We start from the raw sequence: 13,116 nt of genomic DNA, 5'->3' as shown, positions 1-13,116 counted from the left end.
CCCCTCTTCTGATCTTAGATTTTAAAGCAGTTAATTGTAGCAGCAATTTGGAAAGACTGATGAGTGATAAGTGTGTCCTGGGGTATGACGGAGAACGTTAACAGTAAGATTGATGGTTGAGTCATTGTAAGAAGTGATAAGCAATCATTGTTTGAGAAATAAGGCATAGCTATACAGTAGTACGGTAGCATGGGATTTTGCATCAGTGTCTTCCTCCTTGAAAAGTTATTTCTGTTGGCCTTGGATTTAAAATGGTTAGGTCTTGGGACTGGTACATAAACCGAAGTAAACTGAAATGCCTCATTGCATTTGCCTGTTCCTATATTAAATTTGCATAAAGGTTTACTCTCTTAAGTGGCCTTTTTTTTTTTTTAATAGATAACTTTTAGATTACTCTGCAAACTCCCATAGGCAAATCTACATACTCTCTTAAGTGGCCTTTTTTTTTTTTAATAAATAACTTTTAGATTACTCTGCAAACTCCCATAGGCAAATCTACATACTTTTGATTTTGTATTTGTTTTGGTTGAAACTGTTTTAAAAAGCTATTCCAGTGCTTTAAATGCTGAAACAAGATCACAAAAATTAGTTTAACAAATTAGTTAGAAATTAAGTGACAAAACAGTCATCTAATTCTTAAAAAGCATATTTTTTTAGTTTTGAGCTTAGACTTTTCTTCTCTTTTGAAAAAGATCCATAAAGGAAATATTTTATAAAACTTAGGATTACTCTCTCCTTTCAATTACAGAGCATCTGAGATGTCACTAACAAGAAAAGCTGTCTGGAAATGTCATTTTACATTCTCTGCTTTTCAAGCCATAGCATTTAGGACATGTAACATCTTATTTTCTTGGAAGACTGAATTACAGGAAGACCTGTAATTCATCATCAGTATAGCTCTAGTGATGGCCATGTTGTTTCTTTTTTTCATTGGCTGTCTATAAAAGCTCCAGATGGTACCCTACGATTTCAGGAGAGGGTTTTGATCTGTAATCAGCATTTATTAACTACTTAGAACTTATCAAAGTTACTCAGAGGTGCAACCTGTAAGTTGGCTGTTGACAACCTGGTCTGCTTCTGTCAGCTATGTCTCAGAAGTAATTTTTCCAGCTGAAAAATTCGTACAGTTTTGTCAGTGGCAGGTTGCTCCATGTCTTTAAAAAAAAAAAAAGTCAAATCTAGTGCTCTTGTCTTTGAAAAGAGCAGTTACAGTAAGTGTGCTGTATGTGAATCAGCGCTAGTGTACATTCACAGTAGCCACTATAATGTGATAAAGCCAGGTCCAAAATGGACTGGGCACTTGATAATCTTATGTGTGTAATTGTACTCCTACGTTAAACCAGAATGATTTTACTGTGTATGAAGTCCATGTTTATCGTACAGAAATCATGGGTCTGTGGAGTGTTTATACATATCAAGCCCACCCCACCTCCAGATTCTTTTAGCTTTTTAGAGGCTAGAATTGAGTGTATTGTAGTTTAGTGTACGGTCTCATTGCTAGTCCTTTAGGACATTATGTTGACTGTGAGGCTTTTAAAAATGAACAATTGGATGCTAAGCTCAGTTGTAAGCTGGCATGGACAAAAGAACACACTTTGGTCAAAACCCAATGCTGTATTTATTTCAGATGTATGTAGTGGTGGATATTTTTCCTCTTTAATAATGTAATAGGAGCTAGAACTTGTCTAAATGGGACTGCTGTGGAAGAAGTGTATGCTAATGAGAATGAGAGAACCTTTTGCCTGAGACTTGCTGAATTTAATATCATTTTGAAGAAAATTTGCTGACTGTTCCGTAAACTTTTTCTGGGTTGAAACTTCCAGACTGTTACTGGAAATCTTTCATGACATGTGATTTTAAGGATACCGATTTAAGAGATGTGTATTGAAGTAACTTTTTTTTTTAAATAAATGGAAAAAAAGGTCCTTCCCATCCGTGAATGAAAACAAATTGGCCAGATACAACATCTGCAAGATGCAGTGCCTGCTAACGTGCATACGTTCTTTGTTTACTTTCTTGTCTGCCTTTTACCTTCCACCTTTCAAATGTTTCTGGTAAATAGGACTGGGAGAGCAATATGAATGTCAGTGTTTAGAATTGTTCAGAAGAGTATCTTTCCACTCACTAAGAGAGGAGAGTGGTAATCAACAAAACAGTAAAACAAATTGGGTTCAAAGTGTTCTCAAATACAAATTGAAACACTGAGACTGACTTGTAAATGGATAGGCACTGTTGGTGATTAAAGAAATAATATTAAAGATATATGTTTACAGGGTGATGTTATTTTTAGATTACCACTTAAACACATTGTTCCTTGGGGGTTTTCCTTTGTGGGGGGGGAGCAGAACTCTGCAAAAGTATGGTTATAGAAAACCTGCTTTTTCACTTCTGTGGTTTTCTATTGATGTTGTTCTTTTCAGCTCTGTTAAAGTTACAAAATATATAGAAATATTTTTTAATTTTTTCTGTAGAATGAAACGAGGAAGGAAAACTACTGAGGCCAACAGCAGTTCATCTGAAGAGACAACTGAGAAAGAATCCAAGAGACACAAGGTTATAGACAAGAAAACCGAAGTTGTGCAGAGTCCAGACTGGGCAAACCTGCTCCAGGACATTATCTTGCAGGTGTTTCAGTACTTGCCTCTTTTGGATCGAGCTCATGCATCACAGGTCTGCCGAAGCTGGAACCAAGTGTTTCATATGCCTGATCTCTGGCGGTGTTTTGAGTTTGAACTGAATCAACCAGCTACGTCTTACTTGAGGGCTACACATCCTGAGCTAATCAAGCAAATAATAAAGAGGCATTCCAACCACCTGCAGTATGTAAGCTTCAAGGTAGGGTATTCTATCGGCTTTTCAAAAGTAATTTTTTTTTAAATAAAAGCATTTGTGGAACTTGATTCTTTTTTATTTTTCTTTTTTTCTCCTGAATTTTATTTAGAATGTTTTAAGGAAATATCTCTGATACTTCTGAGACAGTTTTGATGATTCATCTTTATGAATATCAAAGCTTGAGAAGTGTGATTTAATTAATGTCCGTAATTGAAATACTGTTGATAAGTGGTAATTGACAATTGTGATCAAAACTTTTTAGCATGCTGAAAATGAAAAGAACCCTAAATTTTACGAAAGGCTTATTATGTTATTTTTGTGATTAGGATGGTCAGTTATTTAAAAAGAAACGTGGCAGCTCTCAGTGTGTGGTAGGCCTTGTTTTCAGGCCTAGTGTACTGAAGAAAGCTGTTCTCTAAATGAGCGTATAGACATGGAGATTACCTCCCAATTCATTTGTTTATTTGGTTGTATTTTCAGGACAAAAACTTGGAATAACAGTTCTGAACATACCTTTTCATTGCCTGAATTCTATTAGGTGGGAAATTTTTTTTGGTGGTTTTTTGTTTTTTTTTTTTTTCCTTGTAGCATCTTAGCTGCTTAAAATTCTGCCTCAGTGAGTGGCAGAAACACTTCAGTTCTGATACTGCTGCACATTTGTGTACCTGCCTCATAATTAAGTTTGATTTGGATACATAAATTGGGCACTTCCCCATTTCATGTCCAGTAAGGGGTTGGATGTAATATTCATGGTTAGAAAACATATAATGCAGAGGTAGTGACTTCAGTACTACTAGTAAGCAGCTAGGAGTTCTAGTACTAAATTGTGCAGGGTTGTCTGCCTGTAGCATCTGCCTAGCACAGCTGCGTTCCAGTTAATGGGAAAAGTACACAGAATTTGCACGGGATAGTGTATCTACTGATTGTGCTTGGCTGAGAAATACCATTTGGTCAGAATTGGCTTTGTTAACATCATGGAATTATTTTCAGTGGATGAAAACCTTTAGCATTGGCCTACATACCACTCTGTTTTGGAAGGGTGCTGTGAAAGTGTCATGGCTGCGTATGTATCTGCTGTGTGGCAGATTTGGAAAGGAAATGACTTTGCAGCAAGCTGGACATAGTAGTTGTTTGTTTCTGAGATCTGGCAGGTTCAATACAGGGATCATCAGCATGTGGGTAGCTGAGGCACTTCTGCCTGATTACGTGTATTGCTACTGCTTGATGAGGCATCAGAGGTAAATTGGTTATAAGAAGGTTTTTTGCAGAGTTTTTATCAGTGTTGGGATAATAAAGATTTATAGCAGTATTGGAATCACCTTCCAGTGTCTGTCTCCCGTCTATGCTGATTTTTGAAGGATTTCAGATGCCCTTCCACTGGCAATTTGTCAAACATGTCCCTTGAATTGTACTTCAGCATTGCAGAATGAACTCAGGATTTTAGGAAATACTAAGTAGCAAGAGTAATCACAGGCAAGTAGCTATAACACTGACTCTGTCAAGGCTGAAAGCTTGGAAATTCATTAGTAGGTAAGGCAGGATTGGATTGTTGAACAGGATTTTTCAGCTTGTGTTCGAGCAGAAAAAGAACTGTCTTGGATTAGTTGCTGACTGGGTAGAATAAGTAGAATTAGGGCTTCAAGGCTTTCTCTTTACTCATAGTCTTCCCAGAGATCTACATTTGTGTAGCGGATCATCCTGAGTCAGTTCTTGATTTATGTTTAATGTTAAACTGACCTTGTGATAAAGGGTGTTTTGTGGGTTTTTTGACATCCCATTTCAGAAGGTAAAGCAAAAAAAAAAAAAAATCAAAGTACATCTATTCTTGTTTTTTGTAAAGAGTGTGTTTGATGCAGTATTTTCTGAACCAATATATCTTTTTTGTTTTAAGGTGGACAGTAGCAAGGAATCTGCAGAAGCAGCTTGTGATATTTTATCACAGCTTGTGAATTGCTCTCTGAAAACACTTGGGCTAATTTCAACTGCCCGGCCAAGCTTCATGGATTTACCAAAGGTATTTTAGTATGTGTATTTTTCTACAGCAGAGTTTTGCAGTGTTTCATGCAGTACTTGTATAACTTTATGAAAAGTTTTATTTTAAGAATATGAATCTTCAATAAAAAATACTTTATTTCAGGGCTCTAGTACAGGGAGGAATTGAGATGTTGTACTAAGATGGATAATTAGTTTCACTCATTCTCTGCATTATGCGAGGACTTTGTCCTGACCTTGTTCTTCCAAGTCCTTCCAAGTCTATTAACGTCAGTGCAATACTGAGCAACATGATGCAGGTCAGGAGGCTAGAGGATTCTTGGCTGTGTAATTGTACTGTGGGGAATGCTTAGAAGACAATTGTAATTGAGTGACTGGTAGAATTTTATCCATGTCAACTTGCTGTAGGATTTGTATTATCATTGAGCTCCCTTCAGAAAACAATAGGGTTAAGATTTTCAGTACTTCATGTCTCACAGTCAAGTGTCAGAGGCAAATCACACTGTATTTCGGAAATTTTCTGAAAGATTTTTACCTTGAACATTTACCAAAAATAAGATTTTGCTAGAAGGCGTCATATGTAGAAAACAGAAGTCCTATATGCACTTCCAAAGAAGAATTCCCGCTAGAGAGGTAGAAGTGTATTGCTGCTAAGGAGCAGAAGAGTGGCTGAGGTAACCAGGGACATCTTGGATGTCTTGCAGCCTCAATTTTTTAATCCAGCCCATGTGTATGTGAAGGGCCAGATACTATACTGTTAGCCGGATCTCAGTGATGTCATTGCTGATGATGGCAACAAGGACAAGGAAGAAGTAGGGACAGCCTCAGGAAAGGAAGTAGGTTATAGGGTTTAAGCAGGGTTAACTACAGAAGGATTATCCTTGGCAGTGATCACAGCCACGTCATGTAGTCGTCTTGAATATGTATTTTTAATCCTTAATTTTCAAAGATTTTTCCAGATCTTTAATTAGTTTTTGTGTGGTTTTTTTTTCCTTTTTCAATGGGCTTTGAGATGTGACTATAAGAAAATCTAAACATAGCGAAAACAATCCACAGTCTTACTGTGTTAGCAATAAGTTGTCCTTCCAGCTCTTGCATATTGTATTATTTCTTCATCTGAATGATGTTTTAGCTCTATTACTTACTTTTCACTGGAAGGATATGTTATGATCTTACTCAGCTTGCTGAATAATTATTTGCAGTCATTCATGCTGTGGTCTTACTCGGCTTCAAGGCTTCTGAAATACAGGCTTTTTTTTTGTTCCTAAAAGGTTCACATGTGGCCTTTTTAAAATACCTTCAAAGTAAGATGGAATAAACTCTAGGCATAACTTACCTTTTGCTACTCACCACTCCGTTAGTGTTGTTAACCAGTGTGTGTTGCCACTAGCAATGATTTTTACAGAATAGAATTGGACCGTGAATAAGTTCTTGTGGGAAGCCATTAGTAACAGGCACATTGGATGAGAATAAGGGAAAGATGAATGGATCTGAAAAATGGTTAATACTGTAAGATTATTTTATTTTATTTTTTAAATTAGACTGTATAGGAAGTCTGAACTACTTTGCATGATCTTTGTTGGCACTTTCCTGATTTCAAATAACATCACGTCTGGCAAATACTTGTAAATCACATTTACCGTTGTGTTGTCTAGTCTTTTCACTAAGCACATTCTACACTGAATCTTTTAAAGAATCATACTGTAGGCTACATTGTCAGTATTCAAAAGATATGAAATTCCCAGCTTTAAGGTTTTGGGATGTTGCCTGTCTTCCATTAGCTCTTCAAACCGTGGTTTCAAGTTACCTGTTCTTGTTAACACAGTTAACTTTCTTTGCCTTTCTATTTAACAGCCTTCTTAGTGAAGGGAGTTACATTCCAAATACAGAAGATAAAACTGCATTGCTGATGCTTTTGAAATACAGAGCGGAAATATTATTAAAGCACCTTTCCTTCAGTACATAACGTATAATCACTGTATTATCAGTGTAGTTGGGAGTGGTCCCTAGAGCCAAAATGCCTAATGCTTCTCATTCAGACTTTGCTTCCTTCTCTCATATAACTGCGTTCAGGATTCTGCACGTGCTTGTGGCTCACAGGTTTGCCACTCTAGACTGCGTTTGCATTTCACCAATGCGGCACAACTCATGTGAATTCCTGTTCCAGAAGATGCTTCTTTTAGAGTGCAGCTTGCAAATTACCCTCAAAATTAGGGCTTCTGGGCTTTCTCATTGCTCATGATCTTCCTACAGATCTGACTTTGCACAGCAGATTGTCCTGAGTCAGTTCTTGGTTTACATTTAATGTTAAACATTCTGATCTGCCAACGCAGAATGATAGCAAAAAATGATACTCAGAAGTATGGCAATTTTAGTATTAATTTGCAATAGCAAGAGAATGCTTTTTCAGCTAGTGCTGTCAAAAAGTATCAGAAAACTAGGACTGCTGTGTACTGTGTACAACCTTTGAGGTTCTTATTTCAGATACTATTTAATTTAAACTTTTTTTTCCAGTCTCACTTCATTTCTGCACTGACAGTGGTGTTTGTAAACTCCAAATCCCTCTCTTCGCTTAAGATTGACGATACACCGGTAGATGATCCATCTCTCAAAGTGCTAGTGGCTAACAACAGTGACACACTCAAACTGTTGAAAATGAGCAGTTGTCCTCATGTTTCCCCAGCTGGTAAGCTACTGTGGTTTTGGGTGTTTTGGTTTTTTTTTCAATGTGTGCGTGAAATTCTGTCTGAAACCAGTAAATCCCTGAAAAAATAAGGGTGGGGTGAGAGTGAGGATGAATGTAGTATCTACAGCAGCCGTCACTGAATAAGTTGCTAATTCAACTGGTTATCAATCCATCCATCCCACTACATTTAGAGTGACTACTGAGCCTGTCTGTCAGGCTCATACAGTAGCACGTGTCTGTCCTGGATGATCAACTAATGCCTGTGGAACTCTGAAGAGTATATGTTGACTTGATAGTGCATCACTTCTGCAGTGACTGTTTAAGTGTTCCAGTATAATTAAGCTTTTTGGAACACAAGTTCCTTTTCCGCAGTTTGTGGGAAGCGTATGGGTTTTGAGTGTTACAGTGTCATGGATTATGAAGATGCTGGTTTAGTCATTCTGAAAGGAGGCAGTTTAATCTTTTGCTGGAGGCGAAGTGCAGACAGCGTCAGCAAAGGGGAGATGAGACTGAGCTGGGCAGAACTGCCGTTACCAAACGTACTTCATTAACACTCTCAGTGTGTTTGTAGCAAGAGTGAAACCAGCTCCTGTCAGAATGAAATCACTCAAGATTGTTGAAGCTCATAAAATTAATGTTTGAGGAAGACTTATGCACAGCAAATTTAAGATTGATTCACAGCCCATCAACTTAACACATTTTTTTCACTGAGAAATAGAAGACGAATTTTAAATGAAATGATGGCAACTTTGTTGAGTTCCTCTTCTGAGGATGAGTAGGAGCTACTGTAGTCACCATAACCTTCTCCATAAAGATACGTTGCAACTGTAAATATTAGGTATATGACTTATAAAATTCACCAGGAGGGCTCCTAATATGTGGGGAAGGGGCAGCAGAGGACATGTTGCTGTTGGGATAACAAACAAAACACAAAGGTAATACTTTTTGCAGGTGTAGGTTTCAGACAAAACCTTGTGTTTGGTTTTGGATAAAAAAGTCCTGAAAATGCAGGTTTGTTTTGCAGCAGATTTGTCCAGCAAAGTGTTCACCAGTGTGTTAACTGGAATGTTATTTCTTTCTTGTAATTGTAGATGGGGGTTGTTTAAATTATCTTGAGTGACTGATTTTTCTGACTTAAAACTTTGTTTGAGAAGTACAGGAGCCATAGTGTGTCTGCTGAGAGGACGAGGCTCCAGCAGTAATTTTCAGCTAGGCTACAAGAGTAATTGCCTTGGACTTGGATCCAAGAGAAATGTCAGCTCTAGCAGCTTTGCTGGCTTGTGGCTAATCCTTGCTAGAAGATTTTATGGAACATCATATACTTGATAATTTGGGAGATGGGCACGGGTTTACAAAGCTCTTTGACCATTGTTATCTATTTGACGTATCTTGTAGGATGTTTTAAATTGAAGGAACAACAAGTAAGAATTGGCAATGCCTGTTTAAGGAACAAGGAGCACAACTACTACTGTCCTTCATGGGGTGGTGGAGGTGAATAGCACGGGCTCAGATGCATTAGTGACAAAACCAGTGTGCTAATAAAATGGCAGGAGAATTCGGTTGCTTAACTTTCAGGTATACATGTCCCCTGAGGTGGAGAAAAATGTGGAACAAAAGAAAGGAGTTAATTTGTGGATAGTTGGCTTCAGAGAAGGCAAGCTGGAAAAAGGAAGGAAAATGAGAAACTGAGCACTAAGACTTACCTGGGTTTTTTTTTTTTCCTAATGAGACTATTATAATCAGCAGGCTGCTATAAATTTGGAAAACTTTAATTGAACCAAAAGGGCCATGAGCTAGCAAAACTAATTACTTATACATGCACTTAAAATGGTATAACAGCCCTTCAAATTGCAGTTTGGGGTGGGGAGCAGTCATTACTAGATCGGTTCCTAAGAAACTTGCTAGTGAAGAACAGAGGAGAGTAATGCAAGTAGGGCAAGAGAGACTCCACTACTGCAGGAATAATGGAAAAAGATTTATATCAATCTCTGAATTAACTTCCAAAGGATGCTCTGAATAACCCCTAAGTTACCATACAGAGATAAATAAGCACGTTTGGGTTTGGATGGGAGAAACACAGGCAGTAGTGCATTTCTACTCTGTGAGCTTGTGTGAAGATTCTGCTGTCTGCTCTTTCCCCTCTGAACTTACAACTTGCATTAGAACTGCAACAGTACTTTGTAAACCACAATACTGGTTATTCTAAATCCACACTGATGTGTTTATTACCTGAAATACTAGCTATTGGACCAGAGGGAACTGACAGCATTTCTGTAAAGGCTTTGGGGACCAGACGATTTCTTCTCTCTGAATGGGGGAGGTAGGGGAGAAGAGTGGATGTGTGGTCTGCGCTGGAACAGGCTACCCAGGGAGCTGGTGCAGTCCCCATCCCTGAAAATGTTTAAAAGATGTGTGAATTTGGTGCTGAGGGACCCTGGCAGCGCAGGGTGAACGGTTGAACTTGGTGATCTTAAAAGTCTCTTCCAACCAGATGATCCTGTCTGCATCAGCAGTTTAGTAGAGGGATTTTCATTATGCGGATCTGTGCTGTATGATACCAGAGCAATTTTCCTCTTGGTGCTGCAAAGGTTTAGGTAGTGCCGAGGGATGTTCTGTCAATGTACCAGTTGCAACATGGGCTCCAGGCAGTCTCTCCAGCAGGTAACTGCGCTGTCTTTATTGTCAGTTCTGTACACAGGATGGATAATTTCATGTCCAGTACATGGTGCGGATATCCAGCCCTAGACCCACGAAAGATCGCAGCAAGTTGAACCCCACTTACTCCCTTTTTGCATTCCACTAGTCATTAACGTACCCTTAAAGTTAACCCAGATGGTTTTTTGAAGGATGGCAGTCTGAACCACAGACTGGTTTGGATCCTAAATTTGTAGCAAATTGTTCTCTGAAAAAAACTGTGTAGTAATGAGAGAAAATATTTCATGTGTCAACAGACCTAGGTGTTGGGCAGCAGCATGCCTGAGGCTGCTTAAATGGAGTGCTCATAGTAGCTGTTGCGGGAGTATTACTGTAAGAATAACTGTTCATTATGATTTACAGACAGGAAATGAACCTCTGGAATGGTAGAAGGTACGTGAAAGTTTGTAGTTACACTTAGTTGTTCAAATTTTGTACTCCAGTCTTGGGGGGAAAAAAATACTGGATTTTCACTTAATGTCGGATCCCATCCCCTGCCGCTAGAATGAGTATGCTTACATATATAAACTGTTCTAACAGGAAATAGTTGCAGTAAGAGTTGGGCTAAAATTCTGTTCACCTGAATTCTGTGGGTTTTTTTTCATCTACCAAACTGTATATATTTGAAATGACAGTATTTGATATAATTAGAAGAGCTTCTGAGGCATGTGTTCTTGCAGATCCTCAGGTAGAAAATACATACTTTGGTGCATGTATTCCTGCAGTATTTTTACCATAAATTTTTTTAAAAGTGTTTTTAAGCTCAGTATAGGATATATAGGCTTCTCTTTCGAGTTTAATAACTGCGTCTTAAAATAACTGCTTCAAAGCTATAGTGTACTGAGATCAGGTTTTTCAGTTGCACATTAAGCGCTGTGTTCTCATCTCTGCTATTAATGGAAAGACCATATCCTGAATTTCACACGGTTTTCTGGGTCACATGAAATGCAAAGGACTGGTGCCTTTTTTTTTTTTTTTGTACTGCTAGCAGTGTGATACCGTTGCTTGTATCTGCACATAGGATGAGTGGAAACCTTACAGACTGAACTGAATTTTTTTTGTTAATGTCTTGCCTTCCATGAGCAGCAGGTTATATTTCTTCATTAAAGGGAGAGTCTGAAAATTGCTATTCTAGGAATTATTGCTCCCACTTTTTAGTGTTTTCCATTTTTTGCTGTTGCTTTTCCAGATTTAAGTATTACTGGGAATAGTAACAACAGCAAATTCTGCATTTGAAGTCTAGCAATTACTTCACGTTTGCCTTCCTCAGCTGACAGATTTCATTCATGGCTGCTCTGTCAGCCACAGAGCGGACAGCAGTTCTTCCAGAGCAGGCTAGGGACATACTTGTATTACGAGTAAGCCCCTGTTACAAAGATGAATTTGAGTATATGTGGTCTTAAAACAGGGCTGAACAGTCTGGGTATGCTATTTATGTATTTGTCACATGAGAGTCAGTTCCCATGGGAAACTGTGCCGTGCAACGTGTTACCTTCTGTGTGTTTCCCTGGCAAAATAGCGATGTGGTCACACAGCGTATGTGTACAAAGAAGTCACAAGACCATGCTTGTGTGAAGGTTAACGTTCTGGTTGTCCAGTGCGATTTTGTTTTGGTGTTTAGTCTTGATTGCATGTTCACATAGGTGGTGTTTGCACCCTCCCAACACACAAAAACGCACACCCTGGTACATTTCTTGTTCAGTTATTAGTATATTTATCTGTGTAATCCCTTTCATAATGTTCTCTTTTCCCAGGTATCCTTTGCGTGGCTGACCAGTGTCACGGCTTACGTGAGCTGGCACTGAACTACCACCTGCTGAGTGATGAGCTTCTGCTTGCTTTGTCTTCTGAAAAGCATGTCAGGTTAGAACACTTGCGCATTGACGTCGTCAGTGAAAATCCTGGGCAGACTCAGTTCCACACGATTCAGAAGAGCAGCTGGGACGCTTTCATCAAGCATTCTCCCAAAGTAAATTTAGTCATGTACTTTTTCTTGTACGAAGAAGAGTTTGACCCGTTCTTTCGTTACGAAATACCTGTCACTCACCTTTACTTTGGAAGATCTGTAAGCAAGGACGTACTTGGCCGCGTTGGGATGACGTGTCCTCGGTTAGTTGAACTGGTGGTGTGTGCCAATGGATTGCGGCCACTGGATGAGGAGCTGATCCGTATTGCTGAACGTTGCAAGTATCTATCAGCGGTTGGCCTAGGAGAATGTGAAGTCTCTTGCAGTGCCTTTGTTGAGTTTGTGAAGATGTGTGGCGGTCGTCTCTCTCAGCTTTCTATTATGGAGGAAGTTCTGATTCCTGATCAGAAATACAGCTTGGAGCAGATTCACTGGGAAGTCTCAAAGCATCTCGGTAGAGTCTGGTTCCCGGACATGATGCCCACATGGTAAAGTCCTTGAAAGGCTTCAGGGCAGATGGAGTAGCACCTTAAACCAAGCTTACCCTATTGCAATTTACTGAATAAGCTGAATTAATACTGTAGTTTTTACTGTAAGTTACTTCACTCTTTGACTAGAAAATGAATTTTTCATTCAAAAATGATTTATGAAATCCAGATTCAAAAGTAGCAGTCATGGTTAGCTTCAAAACCTGTTTTCATCCAAACAAAAATCTGTTTTCGATTTTTTTTTTTTCCATTGACAGCGACATCAAACTTTTATGCAAATAAAAACGTACTTAAAATATTGAAATGTATCTGCAAAGTATCAGTCTTAATATATTGTCCTCTTTGATTTAGATACCAGTATTGAACACCATCAGATTTGATCTTAAAAAACCAAACAAAACCCGGCGAAAGCTGCATGCTTCTGTTGCAGGCTATAGCATTTCTCAGTCCAGTCACCTGGATGACAAGATTAAGATTATAAGGCATACAAAATATACATGTTATAGGCTACGAAATAT

The 13,116-nt window shown here is 38.6% G+C and overlaps 1 protein-coding gene across 1 annotated transcript; it reads left to right on the top strand.

The window, feature by feature from the left end:
* Window positions 1-2,472: 2,472 nt before the first annotated feature.
* On the top strand, window positions 2,473-12,602 carry FBXL3 (F-box and leucine-rich repeat protein 3). Its single transcript, XM_010134263.1, has 4 exons — window positions 2,473-2,835; window positions 4,724-4,846; window positions 7,339-7,510; window positions 11,959-12,602. The coding sequence occupies exons 1-4, from the start codon at window positions 2,473-2,475 to the stop codon at window positions 12,600-12,602; spliced, it is 1,302 nt and encodes a 433-aa protein (XP_010132565.1).
* Window positions 12,603-13,116: the final 514 nt, after the last annotated feature.

This window comes from Buceros rhinoceros, unplaced genomic scaffold, assembly GCF_000710305.1.
Source record: "Buceros rhinoceros silvestris isolate BGI_N320 unplaced genomic scaffold, ASM71030v1 scaffold23414, whole genome shotgun sequence".
Classification (NCBI taxonomy): domain Eukaryota; kingdom Metazoa; phylum Chordata; class Aves; order Bucerotiformes; family Bucerotidae; genus Buceros; species Buceros rhinoceros.
The sequence above is the reverse complement of the archived record's forward strand: the minus strand, read 5'-3'. Positions and strand labels throughout refer to the sequence as shown.